A 14287-nucleotide genomic window follows, 5' to 3' on the forward strand; every position below is an offset into this window, starting at 1 on the left:
TTATACCATGATAATGCCAGGCCACACACTGACATATGATAGAAGAAAACTGCACTAGGATGGAGAGTTTTTTCCTCATCCTGCATAGTCTGGACTTAACCCATCTGATATTTCTTTCCTATTTGGAGGCATGTTTATATTATTCTATGTGCCGATACACAATAGTGTAAATATATTTCCCAATTTTTGATTAATAAATGATACAAATTTTAACTTGTTTTCTTTATACTTTTATAGTCAAAGAGGCATTACTTAAGAACCAGCTCTTGTAGAGAGATCAATGGCAGAAAATGTATGAGCAGGGATGTGGAAGAAAGTGTTTGTTCCCACATTCAGAGGGGGGGAGGGGAGAGATCAGTGTCAGTGGGCCTACACTCTAATGAAACCTCCCCTTCCATTAATATCAGCACTAACCCCACAGGGGGGGGGTTGTATGTCCAGTGAAATCCCAAGAAGAGATGGGATAGACAACTGCATAAGATCATAAAGGCCTGTCTGAGCAGTATGTTAATCCCAATGGGGAAAAAAAAAGGTAAAGTGCAGCCATTATCAACCCACTGCAGGATGGAAGCCTCCTTAACAATTCATGCTGAGGGAAATGGACCATAATCTGCCACGCTGGTCCACTCGGCTACGGAGGCCCAATGCAGCACACTGTTAATAAAAACCCTACTGTAAGACTAATTGCTACTCCTGTTTACATGGTAAGCAACAGATTGAAATGGGTCTGGTGCATACAAACATAGCAACATCTCCAAGGGCAAATCCATCCCCTTGTATGATAGTAATGTTATGCAGGGAAGAGTTTCATTTACCTTTATATATGTCTCGTGCAAACAAACTGGCTTGCGCATCTGCAGGAGGGCCTTGATATCATCACTATTTTGTTCGAATTCACAAATGGAGGAATTTAGCCATTAATTATCATTAGTATCATTAGTTGGCTTCCAAATTGCCGAGTACTGTTTTTCTGTTTTGAATTTTTTTTTGGGGGGGGGAGGAAATTGATGCTGTCCTGTGTCTTTCTTCCTCTGCAAAGAGGAATTCCAAGACAATCATCTGGTACCTCCTTCAGCTCGACATCCATATTTTGCTGGTTTATAAAGGTAACTTCAAGTTTAAGTTTTTCTCTGCAACTCTATAGCAGCAGAGCTTTAGCAGGTACAGATATAGAAGTGACAGCTGATTAGTGTAGGTTTTTATGAGCTTAATAAGTAGTGCATGATGGGAGTAATTAATTCTTTGGGTGGGACAGTCATTTCACTGAGTTCCTATGGAATATCACCTGCTACCTTCTGGGCATACAAAGATTCGTTGGTATTCAAAGATTAAACAGCTTTTTTTCGTGCCTCCTGATGTGAAATGTTAAGCTCTGTTTTTAAGTCTATTTCTTTTTCTTTCTTTCAATGATATGCTTGTGAGTATGCAGGGTGCTTTCCTTGGCTGATGGAAGTAGGTTTCTAGCTGAAAATGATGGAATTTTGTAGTCCTCTGCTCCACAATGCCATGCCATATTTCATGGCAGCTGTTACCGAATATTTGTTTTGCAGTTTTTAGTTCAGAGAATTTCCTCTTCAGACATTAGGGTGTTACTGCAATTGGTGTTTCCCCAATGGTTGTTGCTTGGAGGAGCTATTCTGAGTGTTTGTTGCTTTTTATCTCAGGAGTGATCACCAGAAGGAAGCCATCTGACTTTTTGGGGAACCTGCCACTGTTTCCAAACCCTTCTGTATAATGAAGTTAGACTTTTTTGTCCTATAAGCTTTTCACTTGTTGAATGTATGATCAGGTATCAGGATGTTGGACCTGCGTATCTTTGTTGAAGTGACTTTATCTATGTCATCAGTATTAATTTCTGGTAGGGAACTTGTTGGGATCCCAGAAGAAGAGTTTTTATTATCAGGATTCATGAGTATTTTATTTGTTTCAGTGACTGGGTTCCTCACCCACCATGGAGCTCAAAAGAGATGCTTCACTATCCAGCAAGAAACAAATGCACTCAGGAGTGGTTTGCCAGAGGTACCCAGACACCACACTCAACACCAACACCAATCTGTTGTCCCTCAAACCCATGAAGGTAGAGGCACAGCATTAATATGGTTGACCCTTGCAGATAAACCCACTAGCTGAATGATCCTGAGCAAGTCATCTCAGGACAACCAATCTTGTTGAAGCAGGGGCCAAAGTGGCATTGAAGATTGTCTCTTCAACCATCAGGATCTCCCTTTCTTAATTTTCATGGGTTACAGTGCATGGCAAACATGACTATTTCTAAGGCGTTAGACTGGAACCTAGGCTATGGGATGGATTCCAAGGATGGAAATCTGGAAGTCCAGCAGCATTATGGGAAGGTTTCCTCACCACATACAGGTCCTCCATTGGGGTCAATATTGGGATTGAATCCTGTATGACCCCTACATCTCTTCCATCATAATGATCTCCCTTAAATATTTCATCAGCACTATCATCTTTCTTCAATTTACATTTGCGCCTGCAACTCAATCAAATCATTGGTTCTAAGATTTTTCTACCAGCAAATCATTCATATTGTCAGTGTCCACATTCAAGTGTGAATACTGAAGGTGTTAAGATGTTTCACCATCTCTAAAATTTCTTTTGTAACATTCTGTTTTTCAGAATTCTTTATTATCATGGACAAACTGCAGGAAAAGTTTTCAGTTTTCTTCACTCTTCAATAATGGATTGCTTGATATCTTTTTCAGTTTTCTGCAACGTTTCTCGCTGCCATAAGAATGTTATACCACTTTCCAAAACTGCATAAGAGTTTTTTCTTCCATTGCAGCAATGGTCTGAGCCACAGTTCTCTCGAATAATACTGCTTCAGGGTGAAAATGACTCCTTGTTCAATAGACATTTCTTTTTTTACCTTACCAGTTCCATGGGCATCCTCAGTTTGTTTTTCTTTCTCACTCCACGGAACAGAAAGCTCGTCAATAAATTCTTGTTCCACTAAAACTGTGAAAAACTGAGAATATGTAACCAGAGCAGCAACATGCTTGAGACTACAAAAAATGTTATTGAAAGAAACCAAAACTTTTATCTTAGTTTCATCAGATTTAAGACATGTTTAGTTTCTAATCTCATAAATAAATTTTCTTTTCATACTCCAGCAAATCACAGGAATCAGGAGTGTATAATTACTCACTCATTTACTAGGATAATATCATAATGCACAAAACTGAACCTTTTTTTTATATATATATAGCTGTGGATATATACAAGTATATCAGATTACCTCTGCAATTTTGGTCTCAGTACTGAATGTATAGTAAACCCTCGATTTAACGGATTCATAGGGAAGAATGGGTGTCCATAAATGTCAAAAGTCTGTTAAATAAAATGTAACGGGGTGGGGGGGCTGTTTTTTTTTTTTTGTTCTTAATGTAAAAAAAAAGCTTTAATACAATATACAGTACTGTACAACATAAAATTATGTTGCAATTTAGCCTTTGATTTACGGATATCAGAAACAGTTTTTTTATGCCATAAATTTCACAAACATGCTACTGAGATGCCTTGTTCTAATTTCTCAATTAGCTCTAATTTCTGTGCCACATTTAAGTTCACACGCTTTCTTTTAACCCCTCTATCACTTGAAGCCATTTTAAATCGTAAGGATTGCAAAATTATTTAATAAATAAAGTCACAATTCAGAAATCACAGAAACACTCTGTATACAACCTGACCGCACGATAGGTTGAGGCAGACTGAGACCGAAACAAAGCGAGTCGGTAGACCTGCAGTTTAGTGTCCCGAGTCACGTTCAGCTCACAAATCGCCGCCTGCTCTTATCTGTTATCAGGAAAACAGCTATTTGAACAAGTTTTTTATTCAGAAAGAATAAAAAAACAATTTCCTGAATTTGATTATAAAAATAAAAGTAGGCAATTATCAAAACAATAATGGAAATAGGTAATTATTATTAATTTTTAATTAATAATAACACTGAAGTTTTGTATAACCTAAAAAAAATAATATGGTTGAGATTAACATGTATATTACTGTATTATTATTTGTCCGGTCCGTTAAATCCAAAATATCGGGGTTCGTTAAATCGAGGTTTACTGTACTTAATATTGAATGTTTGTTAACCAAGCGTTAGGTGTATATATATATTTTTTTTTAAATGGAGGAAGATGATTCAATGCATATTAATGGAAGTGACTGAAAACTATCCTTTTCTTCTGTGGATTTCCTTGTGCCCTGAAGTTTGAGGAATTTCATGCACTGTGGAAATTAAAGATCTTACAAATAGCCAACTTATCAAAGTTAATTAATCCCTATAAAGGAGCAGTACAAAGATTACCTCTGCAATTTTTAATGTCTCAAGAGTAATATTTATGCGTTAGCAAAAACAAAAGGTGACAACCATATTTCTGTGCAAAATATTGTTAGCTAACTTTATGTAAAATTTATTCTCTCTCTCTCTCTCTCTCTCTCTCTCTCTATATATATATATATATATATATAAAATAAAATAACATTATACCAGGTGAAAATTCTTAATAAATAGGTTTTATTACACTCTTAATACATGGTGGCCTCTGCAGCTGAGTGGTCAGGAATGGGAGTGCAATAGCATGTGCTCTTTGAGTAGATCTGGGTTCAAGACCCTGACTGCTAAATACAGTTGATTTGCCAACCTGCACTGGTTCAGAGTGGAAGATTATGGGCCATTTCCCTCAACATGAATCATTGAGAGGCTTCCGTCCTGCAGTGGATTGACAATGGCTGCAGTTTACCTTTTATATAATACAAGCTGAATACTACACAAATTTTTTTTTTAGCAGATGATGTTTCAGGATTCTTGCTGACCCCCTTCTTCAGACCATAAATGCTATGGGGGGGATATAAGAACATCTTCAGAACATGAAAATTACTATGAAATTAATTAAGAAAGTAAAACTAACATTAAGATAAGGAATGTACACACTTGTTGAGCATACAGAAGATTTACAACTCTATACACAAGTTAAAGCAGAAGTTAAATATTAAATAGAAACATGGCAATTATACCTATTCTTACTTCCTGCACTGTAATACAAACACAAAAACTTGCCTCGTGCAGGGCTACATAAAGAGAACCAGGTAAGATATGGTTTAAGGTTATCAAGGCCAAATAAACAAATGTCGAATACGGTGAGCTGGCTCCAGACTAAAGACTCATGCAAGTACATATATTCCTTAACCTAAAGTTAGTTTTAATTTCTTAATTGATTTCATAGTAATTTTCATGTTGTGAAGATGTTTTTATATCCCCCACCACGTAGCATTTATGGTCTGAAGATGGGGTTCAGCAAGAATCCTGAGACATCACCTATTAACAATTTAGCATAGTATTGAGCTTGTAGTTTTTATGAGTTTGATAAAACCTATTTGTTAAGAATTTTCACGTCGTATAATAGCATTATTTTATTATATATATATATAGAGAGAGAGAGAGAGAGAGAGAGAGAGAGAATAAACTTTACTGTACAGATAGAAACCATGTAATGTCCTTTCCAAGTTATATTATAGTTAGCCTTAATTATCAGGATGATAATGTATTTAAACTGTTGTATTGAGAAAAGGAAATTGTTTCTAAATACATTAGATTTTTGTTAAATGCAAAAAAAAAAAAACTGTTGACTTATTCAACTTTGTAAAGACAGGCACAATACAGTTTCATACATAAAACTGTGAGTTCTGATATGTGATACCCAAGAAACCCTTTGGTCCTAAATAACAGTGTATCAATGGCCATTTTTGGTATACCTCAATTTAGATAAGTAGTGTAGTTGACTGCATTTAATTTTACAGCATCCAAACTGTTTAATGCAGGCATACTGCTTCGCCTTTTTTGTACTGCCTAATAGAATTTGTGTTTGTTTCAGAGAGGTGAAAACAATGATGTTTCTCTTTATTGTTGGTTGTTTAAAATTTAAGTTAACTTCACACACATAAATAAAGGAATCATTCATATTACTCATAAACCTAGTACTCAAATTGAAAATAATGAAATAAGATTTAACAAGGCATTCTTTCTGTAGGAAGCTAGAACAACTCCTGCTCTACAGGAATTCAGAAGACTGTAATCAAAGCTCTATTACTAAAGTGGTATGTTACTAAATGTCTAAAGCTGACAAAATGATCCTTCCTCTTTGCAGATGAGAATATCATTCACTACTGAAGAAAGATTTAATCATCAAAATAATAAAAATTTATATCCATAGCTGAAGAGAGACTGCAAGTTATGCAAAAGATAAAGACAGGTTATCATTCTGAGTTAGTGATGGTTTGGCAAAGTGAGAGCTATGAAGGTGATCGACCTACATTTTTGTGAAGGTAAAGTTTCTGCTAAAGCATACCTTGTAGATATGTAGACATTTTTAAAAAATGTTGTAAATCCTCTTAAGCAAACCAGATTTCATGGAAGTTGCTGGACTTGAGCAGGATTCAGATTCTGCTCATATTGCAAAGGCATCACAAGTATGACTTGAGCTATGTTCCTGGCCTCTCAGAAAGTCAAAATGGATTTCTGAGAGCTCAACTTGAACCCACCGGATTATGAATAAGATGAAGTGCATAGCGTAATACAAAAGAGATCCTAATATCTTCAAACAGGCCTATGGTCCTGTTTGAAGATCCTAATATTGACAGCCTAAAGTAACCACTAGTCAGAGCAACAGCCAATAATTCACTGGACTGTGAATATTGCAACAGATGACTAGCCTGGTAGATTGAGCGACAGCGTAACAGGTGGGGCCCAATTTGAATGATGGTGAATTTTGTTAACTAACACGTTGAAGGTTCCATAATTCTGTTTACTCCCCACACTGTAGGTGAATAATTTCCATTCACAACAAATTTAAAGATTAAAAGCATATAACGTTTGGTTAGCTTAGCTTCTGACAGTTAAAGCCGGTTACATGATTATAAATCAAAATGAAAAATAATTATAAAGTTTTATGTCACTTCAAAAAAATGGCACAATGCTATTTCAAAATCATGAACAAGTGTTAAAAGCAAGCAAGATATTGGGAAGTAGGGATTAAAAATGTATAAAACTATAGTATGACCTGTAATAACATATGCAGCTGAGATAAGAGGCACAACGGCAAAAATTAAATAAATAAATGAAGCCAAAGAAATGAAAACACTATGGAAAATAACTAACAGGGTGGACAATGGCAGGTGGGCAAAAATATTAAAGAACCAGAGACTGATCAGCAAACAAAGTAGAGGAAGGTCAAGATGATTATCTATCCTAACTCAACAAGCAGCATGCTTAATGGGGGTGGGGGGGAAATAAAGATAATTATGCCATCCAATTTCATTTAAAGCCAATTTTAGTTGTCATTCCAGAGCACTGACACTTCCTGTTATGACTGCTGCTTAGGTATCTTCAACTGCTTATCATTTTAAGTAATAAGTGTATCATCACATTACTGAAGTTTTAGGTCAATGCACATTAAGGTAGTCAAGGAAATTCAACATTTTTTTAATCAGCTGTAGTCCATGTATGTGTATTATTTCTTTGCTCATCTGATGGTGGGCTAGAAAATGTATATGCATTATAACTTTTGGCTTATATTATTTTTTGATGTATCAAAAAAAATTAACATAATCATACCATTAACTATATAGTATAAAGCAATGGCCCTAGTCATTATGCATTCTTTACTCTCAAGTTTAGAAGAATTCAAATACTTAAATTTTCATTGTCCTAAAGTTTTATTATAATCATATAGAAGCTCAGATTAGTATACCACTACAGGAACTCCCCGACTTACGCAATACTTTAAAATTTGCACCGGCCGGTGCAAACTTTAAAAAATCGTGCAAACATATTTTGCATTCTGTAGGAATAAATGGAAGTATCGTGAAAATATCAACCACTTTTTTATTCTTTTTTTTTTTTTTTTTTTCTTTTTTGTAATTCATTTCAAGTCCTTGGAAGTTGAAAATTTTGCTATTTCTCTCTCTAAAATGCACTACCATCTCATCGTTATCATATGTTCCCATTTTAAGAATCAAATTTGAATGCCTTTGTTATATTTTTTCTAAAGCATGTTTCTGGAGGTCACGACCATAAAACAATAAAAATAATTTGCACTTTTCGGTTTATTGGGCTTTTCTGTTAGTGCATCTAATTAGTGCATTTAATTATAAACTGGTAGTAAACTTGATCTAATTGCATTTGCGATAATCACGATAACTGCAATTGTGTGAGTTTTTATGTTATTAGGGTGAATTGTGTTCCTCTTCACTGAAATCTTCAATCATAAAAAAACAAATTTTCCGAAACTTCTCTTCATTCCTATTTAAGTATTACAATGATGAAGGGAAAGGGACCAACGGAAATTGCAAGTGCTGGCAGTGCTAGGAAACTAAACAAAATTGATTTAGAAATAAAGGTGAAAATGATTAAGAAGTACAAAGCAGGACAAAGTTTGTTATCTATTGCAAGGGAATTAGGTCTCACTGTTTCAACAGTGAATACTAAAAAGGACAGTTCACATATAAAAGAACATGTCAAAGGATCAATGCACTTAAGATCAACAGTGATCACCAAACAGCAATCAGGTGCTATGTCGAATGTGGAACAGCTGTTAATAATATGGATGGAAAATCAGATTCAGAAGCATGTGACCCTGAGTCCAATGGCCATTCAAGCAAAAGCAACAAGTATTTATGAAGATATTAAGGATAAGTACGGCAAACCCCAAGCCAAGTTCATGGAAAGCAATGGGTGGTTTAATAGGGTCAAGCATCATGCTAGTTTCCACAACATTAAAGTATGCAGTGAAGTTGCCAGTGCTGATTCTGCAGCTGCAGAGAAATTTTGTGATGTGTTCGAAAAAATTTACAAAGGTGGCTATTCAACGCAGCAAATTTTTAACGTTGACAAGACTGCTCTATATTTAAAAAAATGCCAGATTGAACATACATTGCTAAAAGAGGAAAAGAGAGAAACAATGCCAAATTTCAAAGCATTGAAAGATAGAGCTACACTCTTGCTTGAGGCTAATGCAGCAGGAGATTACAGATTAAAACCACTGCTTGTGTACCATTCTGGAAATCCTCATGCATTTAAGGGCATCAATAAAGTCACCCTACCCGTGCATTTCCAATCGAACCAGAGCATGGATAACAATCTATTTCAGGATTGGTTTAAATGCTACTTCATTCCTGAGGCTGAAAAATATTGTAAAGACAGACGTTCCTTTCAAGATTTTGCTTCTATTAGATAATGCTGCTGGACATTCTACGCATCTACATGATTTCAATTCGAACATGAGTCATATTTCAACCGCCAAACGTGACTTCACTCACCCGACCTATGGGTCAGGGTGTTATTTCGAACTTAAAAAGCATACTATTTACGCACAACATTTGCTCAGGTATTGTCAGCAGTAGACGATGAGAAAAATTTTACGTTAAGAGACTTTTGGAATCTTACAATATTTACCACGCCATTTAAATATTAATAAGGTCTGGGCAGAAATTACTAAAAGTTGTTTAAATTGTGCATGGAAGAAAATATGCCCACGGCACGTAAAAGGCTTCAAAGGATCTGAAAAAGATGAATCATATGAAGAGATTACAGATAAGATTGTAAAGGTTGCAGAGCTACTTCAGTTGGAGGTTGATGCCAAAGATGTGGAGAAGTTAAGAGAGGAAGAAGAGAAGGAATTATCTAACGAAGAACTTACTGACTTGCAGGCAGCGATAGTGAAAGAAGAAAATGCTGGTGAAGCTCAAGATGAAACAAATGAGTAGCCGAGATGCTTCATCACTAGAGAGATAGCAAAAGCATTTTGTGAAATTCCATTGGCAATGACGAGGTTTGAGAAGGTGGATCCTGACAGTGAACAATTCTTAAAAGTTAACAGAGGGGTGAATGATATGCTTGCTTGCTATAAAGAAATCTACGACGAAAAGAAAAAAGCCACCGTCTAGTCATCCATTAATGTTATTTTGTAAGGTTGAGCGGCCGACCCCTTCTAAATCTCCATAGCCCTCAACCTCTGCAGTGGCGTACTTATCAGCTGAAGATTGATTCTGGCAATGATGCTCAAGAGGTAAAACTTACTGACATTATACCTGTCTCCTCTCTTTGTAATTTTATAATTTTTTTTAAATTGCACACTTTTGTAATTTTTCCTGCGCATGAGATAAAAAATATTATTATTATTATTATTATTATTATTAATATCCATATGATGCAAGGAAGCCTGAGGCCTATGCTGCAACAGGGAAAAAAAAAAAAAAGTTCCCGAGTAACCCGGAGAGAGAGAGAGAGTCAAAAGTAGAAGGGAATCACCAAGAAAGAGAAGAATGATGATATCCAGCTCAGGACCCTGGGTGTGTGCCAAGCCCATACTCACCAGATGTAAGCCCGGGGTTACCAGATGTAACTATTTACATGTTCATCTAACATTTATTTTTCGATTCAATCAATTCAGCGAGCACAGTTGCGAGTGCTGCACAGGCATGGGGAAAATTCCAAATTACATAAAATCCGACTTACATAGCGTTCCGTAGAACGCAACCCTTGCGTAAGTCGGGGAGTTCCTTTACTTTGATTGATGGAAGCTTAAGGCGGACAAAACATCTAAAAAAAAATTCCACTGCTTCAAACAAACTTCCCTCCCCCACTTTTACCTTGTACTAACTTTTTTTTTACATTTTTACTTTTACATTGTATCAATACAATGAACAGGAAAACTAATGAAAAAAATTAACTACTTTACAAAATCTTCGTAATGTATTTCATGTGTGTGTTCTTCCTTCTAATCTGTGTTATCCATTTTCATATAGTCTTCTTAAGCCCTATTTTTCTAACAGAATCTCAACTATAGGTTTACTCATCCACTTTTATATCACATTTGTTCTAATTATTTATACTATGGTTCCTTCTAATTAAAGAAAATAACTAGACACATCCACTTGGATATTCCTTGCCAGACTTCCTAATCACTAAGAATTTTTTTTTTTTTTTTTTTTTAAGAATGTTGCTTGGGGATACAGCAGATAAGAAATCTGCTTTGGCTCAGCACCTTCTGAAAAATATGGTGGATGGTAGTCATCACTTGTTAGCATAGGTATTAGCACTAGAAAAGGCTCAAACGCTTGCAGATTTGTTTTTCAGAAGATAATAGATTAGGGCAGTCCGTATTCATCAAGTGTTTGAGGCTGTAGTTCTTCGACAGTTTCATCCAACAAGTTTAGAGGCCATTTCCAGTCTCCATGTGGAAGGTAATCCTGTGATCCTTTTGTTGTTAATATTCCTACAGTGATATGTAATGATGTAATTGCCTCTGAAAACTCTACTGCATTTCATTATTTTACCTTTAATGCATTTTACACTTTTAACTCTTGTTTAATCAGTACATTAGATTTAATTTTTAATAAACCATTCCATCATTCATCAAGTTGGTCTATAACTTGAATTTCCCAAATCAAGTTAATATACACCAATGTTATGATTACGGTTATGATTATTTTCCAAAATTATTTGAATAAATCTGTCAGTGGAAAAATGATTGAGAGTGTAAGATAACTATATTGAAAAGTGCATACCTCCTGCAATTGACTATCATGTATGATAAAGTAAAAACAATTTTAAATTTTTTATAATTTGCATTTAAAAAGTGTAGTTAAGAAAATCAGTCTTTTTTTAAGGCTGATAGCATTTTTTTTTTCTTTTAATTCTAGGCAATAAAGGAATTTACACACACATGCACATGTGACAGAAATGGATCAATCACAAGGTCATTACAAAGCAATTGGATACAAAGAACAATTCTGACATCATATACTTAGATTTCAGTAAAGCTTCTGATTACTGTTTCAATGAACAATTGTATAAATTGGAGCAATCTGACATTAAGAGAAAGTTACTAATATGGATAAAGGAATGGTAAGAAACAGTAGTTATAAATAGTCACCAGTAATGAACTAATGTTATGAGTGGGATACTACACTCTTGAATACTAATTTTACTACTTTGAATACTAATTTTACTATTTATTAATAATACTGATGTAATTTTAAGTATTTCAAATATAATATTCAAGTTTTCTGATGATACAAAGTTAGATAGGGTGCTTCGATCAAGATATGCTACTTCAACAACATCCAGATAAACTAGGCAAATGAACTGAAAAATGCCACTTCTATTTAACATTGATAAATGAGAAGTACTCATTTGGAGAGCAGTAATTCCAAAATGACATACCATCTGGGTAGCACCACACTCAGTGATTGATAATGAAAGAGACCTAGGGGTAATTTGCACAGTCTAACACTAAATAGCACAGACAGGCTGTTAATAAAACTCAAAGTTTTGTCAATAACACAGAGGAACTTTGCCAGCAGGAACAAAAATATAACCATTCCACTGAACAAATCAATAGTTAGGTCACATTTTGAATACCACATACAGGTTTGGAAACCTTGTTATAGGAAGGATGTAGATCTGTTGGAAAGGCTGCAGAGAAGAGCAGTGAAATTAGTTGGGAGGGCACAAAATGGAATGAAACTCTTACCAAGAAACATAAGACCTGTAAACTGCAGCACCTGGAAACTAGGCATCTGTGTAGTAAACAAACTGGGGTATTTAAAGATTTAAAAGGGTTGAATGCTGATGGCATCTTTATTCTTTCTGAGACGTTACCCTTTGTACATCATTAAAGGATAGCTGCAGAATAGATGTGCAAAAATCTGCCTACAGCTAGAATAAGTGGTTGTTGTACATGTGTTTGCAACCCCCTTCATATGCTACAGATATATGAAGATATATTTAAATTTAACATAAGTATATTTTTTCATGTTTTAACTCAATTTGCTATTTATAAAATAAAATTTATGAATGTATCCATGATTACAGACCTTAAAAATTCATTATAAATAATCTGATACTACCAAGAATTAGTTTGTTCTTACCTCCACAAAACTATTGGTAATAAGATGTTGATATTTTAATTTTACTTTTGGATCTGTAATTAGACTCCTGAAGAGGAAATAAAAAAAAAAAAATTGTAATTGTTGCATACATTCACCTATTCAAGGTGAACAGACAACTATTCAAGATAATATAACTCTTACTAATCTAGAATAATTGATATATTCAGATAAATCCATTATGTGGTTCATAATTAATTAATCAAAAATATGAATACTAATTAAATCATATGAATTGTTGTTTCCAAGTGAATTTTATTGTGTAAAAGGTATAAGATAAGTAGTTAAAGTCCCACTCAATAGACGTCCTTAATAATTGGCGATATTTCTGGATTCCAGATTGAACCCTTCATTGCACCTAATCAGGAAAGATTGAAAGCTGGGTCAAGTTGTACAGGGAAAGAGAACATCTAAAAAAAATAATACTGTAAAAAAAAAAATGTTCTTGTTTACACTCCAGCAAGACCACCAGGTCAGTGGAGTTTACAATAAATCAATTAATACAAATGTTAATCATATTTAGCAGTCACGGGCTTGATTCCCGGTCCACTCAACTTCATCAATCTACTCAGGAAAGACTGAAAGCTGGGACTATCTTTCATGGCTGTAGAATGTATTGTACTCTGTACAGCTAGTCTCACATTTCAATCTTTCCTGATTAGGTTCAATGAGAGGATTCAACATGGAATCCAGAAATGTTATCAATTATTAAGTAGTTCTATTGTGCAAGAGTTTAACTTACTTATGTAATAGTTTTTGCACAATAAAATTTGCTTGATAACATGGTTTAACTAGTGCTATGTCTTTTTCACAATAATTCATTAGAATAACTGATTTCTATAGTAAGCAATTCAAAATATCATCTAGTATCACTGTTGATTACATCTATAGGATATTACACAGAATGATCAAAAAGTAACCAGTAACCTACTATACTAATAGAAGTACTATTAGGTCTTATAAACAAGACTTTTCTGATTCCACAAACTTTTGCTCAATTTCAGCAATTCCACAACACCTTTTGAAAGTAAAATGAATAACAAATAAAATGTTTAACTTTTTTTATATATATAAATTGTTTATTTTTGTAAATTACTTTTTTTTTTTGTGAAATTCACATTGAGTATAATAACTATATTTTCTTTATTTGCTACATAAATTTTGCACAGATAATGCTTAGCATGGTTTATATCATTAATATAAACTGGAAATTTCATGAGAGAAATAAATTTGAATTAAATAAATTAGAATATAAACTCTTCAATAAGGCTTGGAATTGCTGGATTTCAATATGAAACAATCATACTATACTGGTAAT

The 14287-nt window shown here is 34.4% G+C and overlaps 1 protein-coding gene across 4 annotated transcripts in view; it reads right to left on the reverse strand.

Annotated features, from left to right (window-relative positions):
* The window catches only part of LOC150091589 (E3 ubiquitin-protein ligase arih1-like), a 268953-nt gene that overhangs the window by 135354 nt on the left and 119312 nt on the right, over nucleotides 1-14287 (reverse strand). For all 4 annotated transcript variants that reach the window (XM_090384745.1, XM_090384752.1, XM_090384760.1 and 1 more), the window contains one exon: nucleotides 12952-13018. In XM_090384745.1, coding sequence (XP_090240871.1) covers nucleotides 12952-13018 — 67 coding nt within the window. The remainder of the gene's footprint in view (nucleotides 1-12951; nucleotides 13019-14287) is intronic.

The sequence above is a fragment of the Mastigoproctus giganteus genome, chromosome 1, assembly GCF_048544385.1.
Source record: "Mastigoproctus giganteus isolate SK-2022 chromosome 1, ASM4854438v1, whole genome shotgun sequence".
NCBI lineage: Eukaryota > Metazoa > Arthropoda > Arachnida > Uropygi > Thelyphonidae > Mastigoproctus > Mastigoproctus giganteus.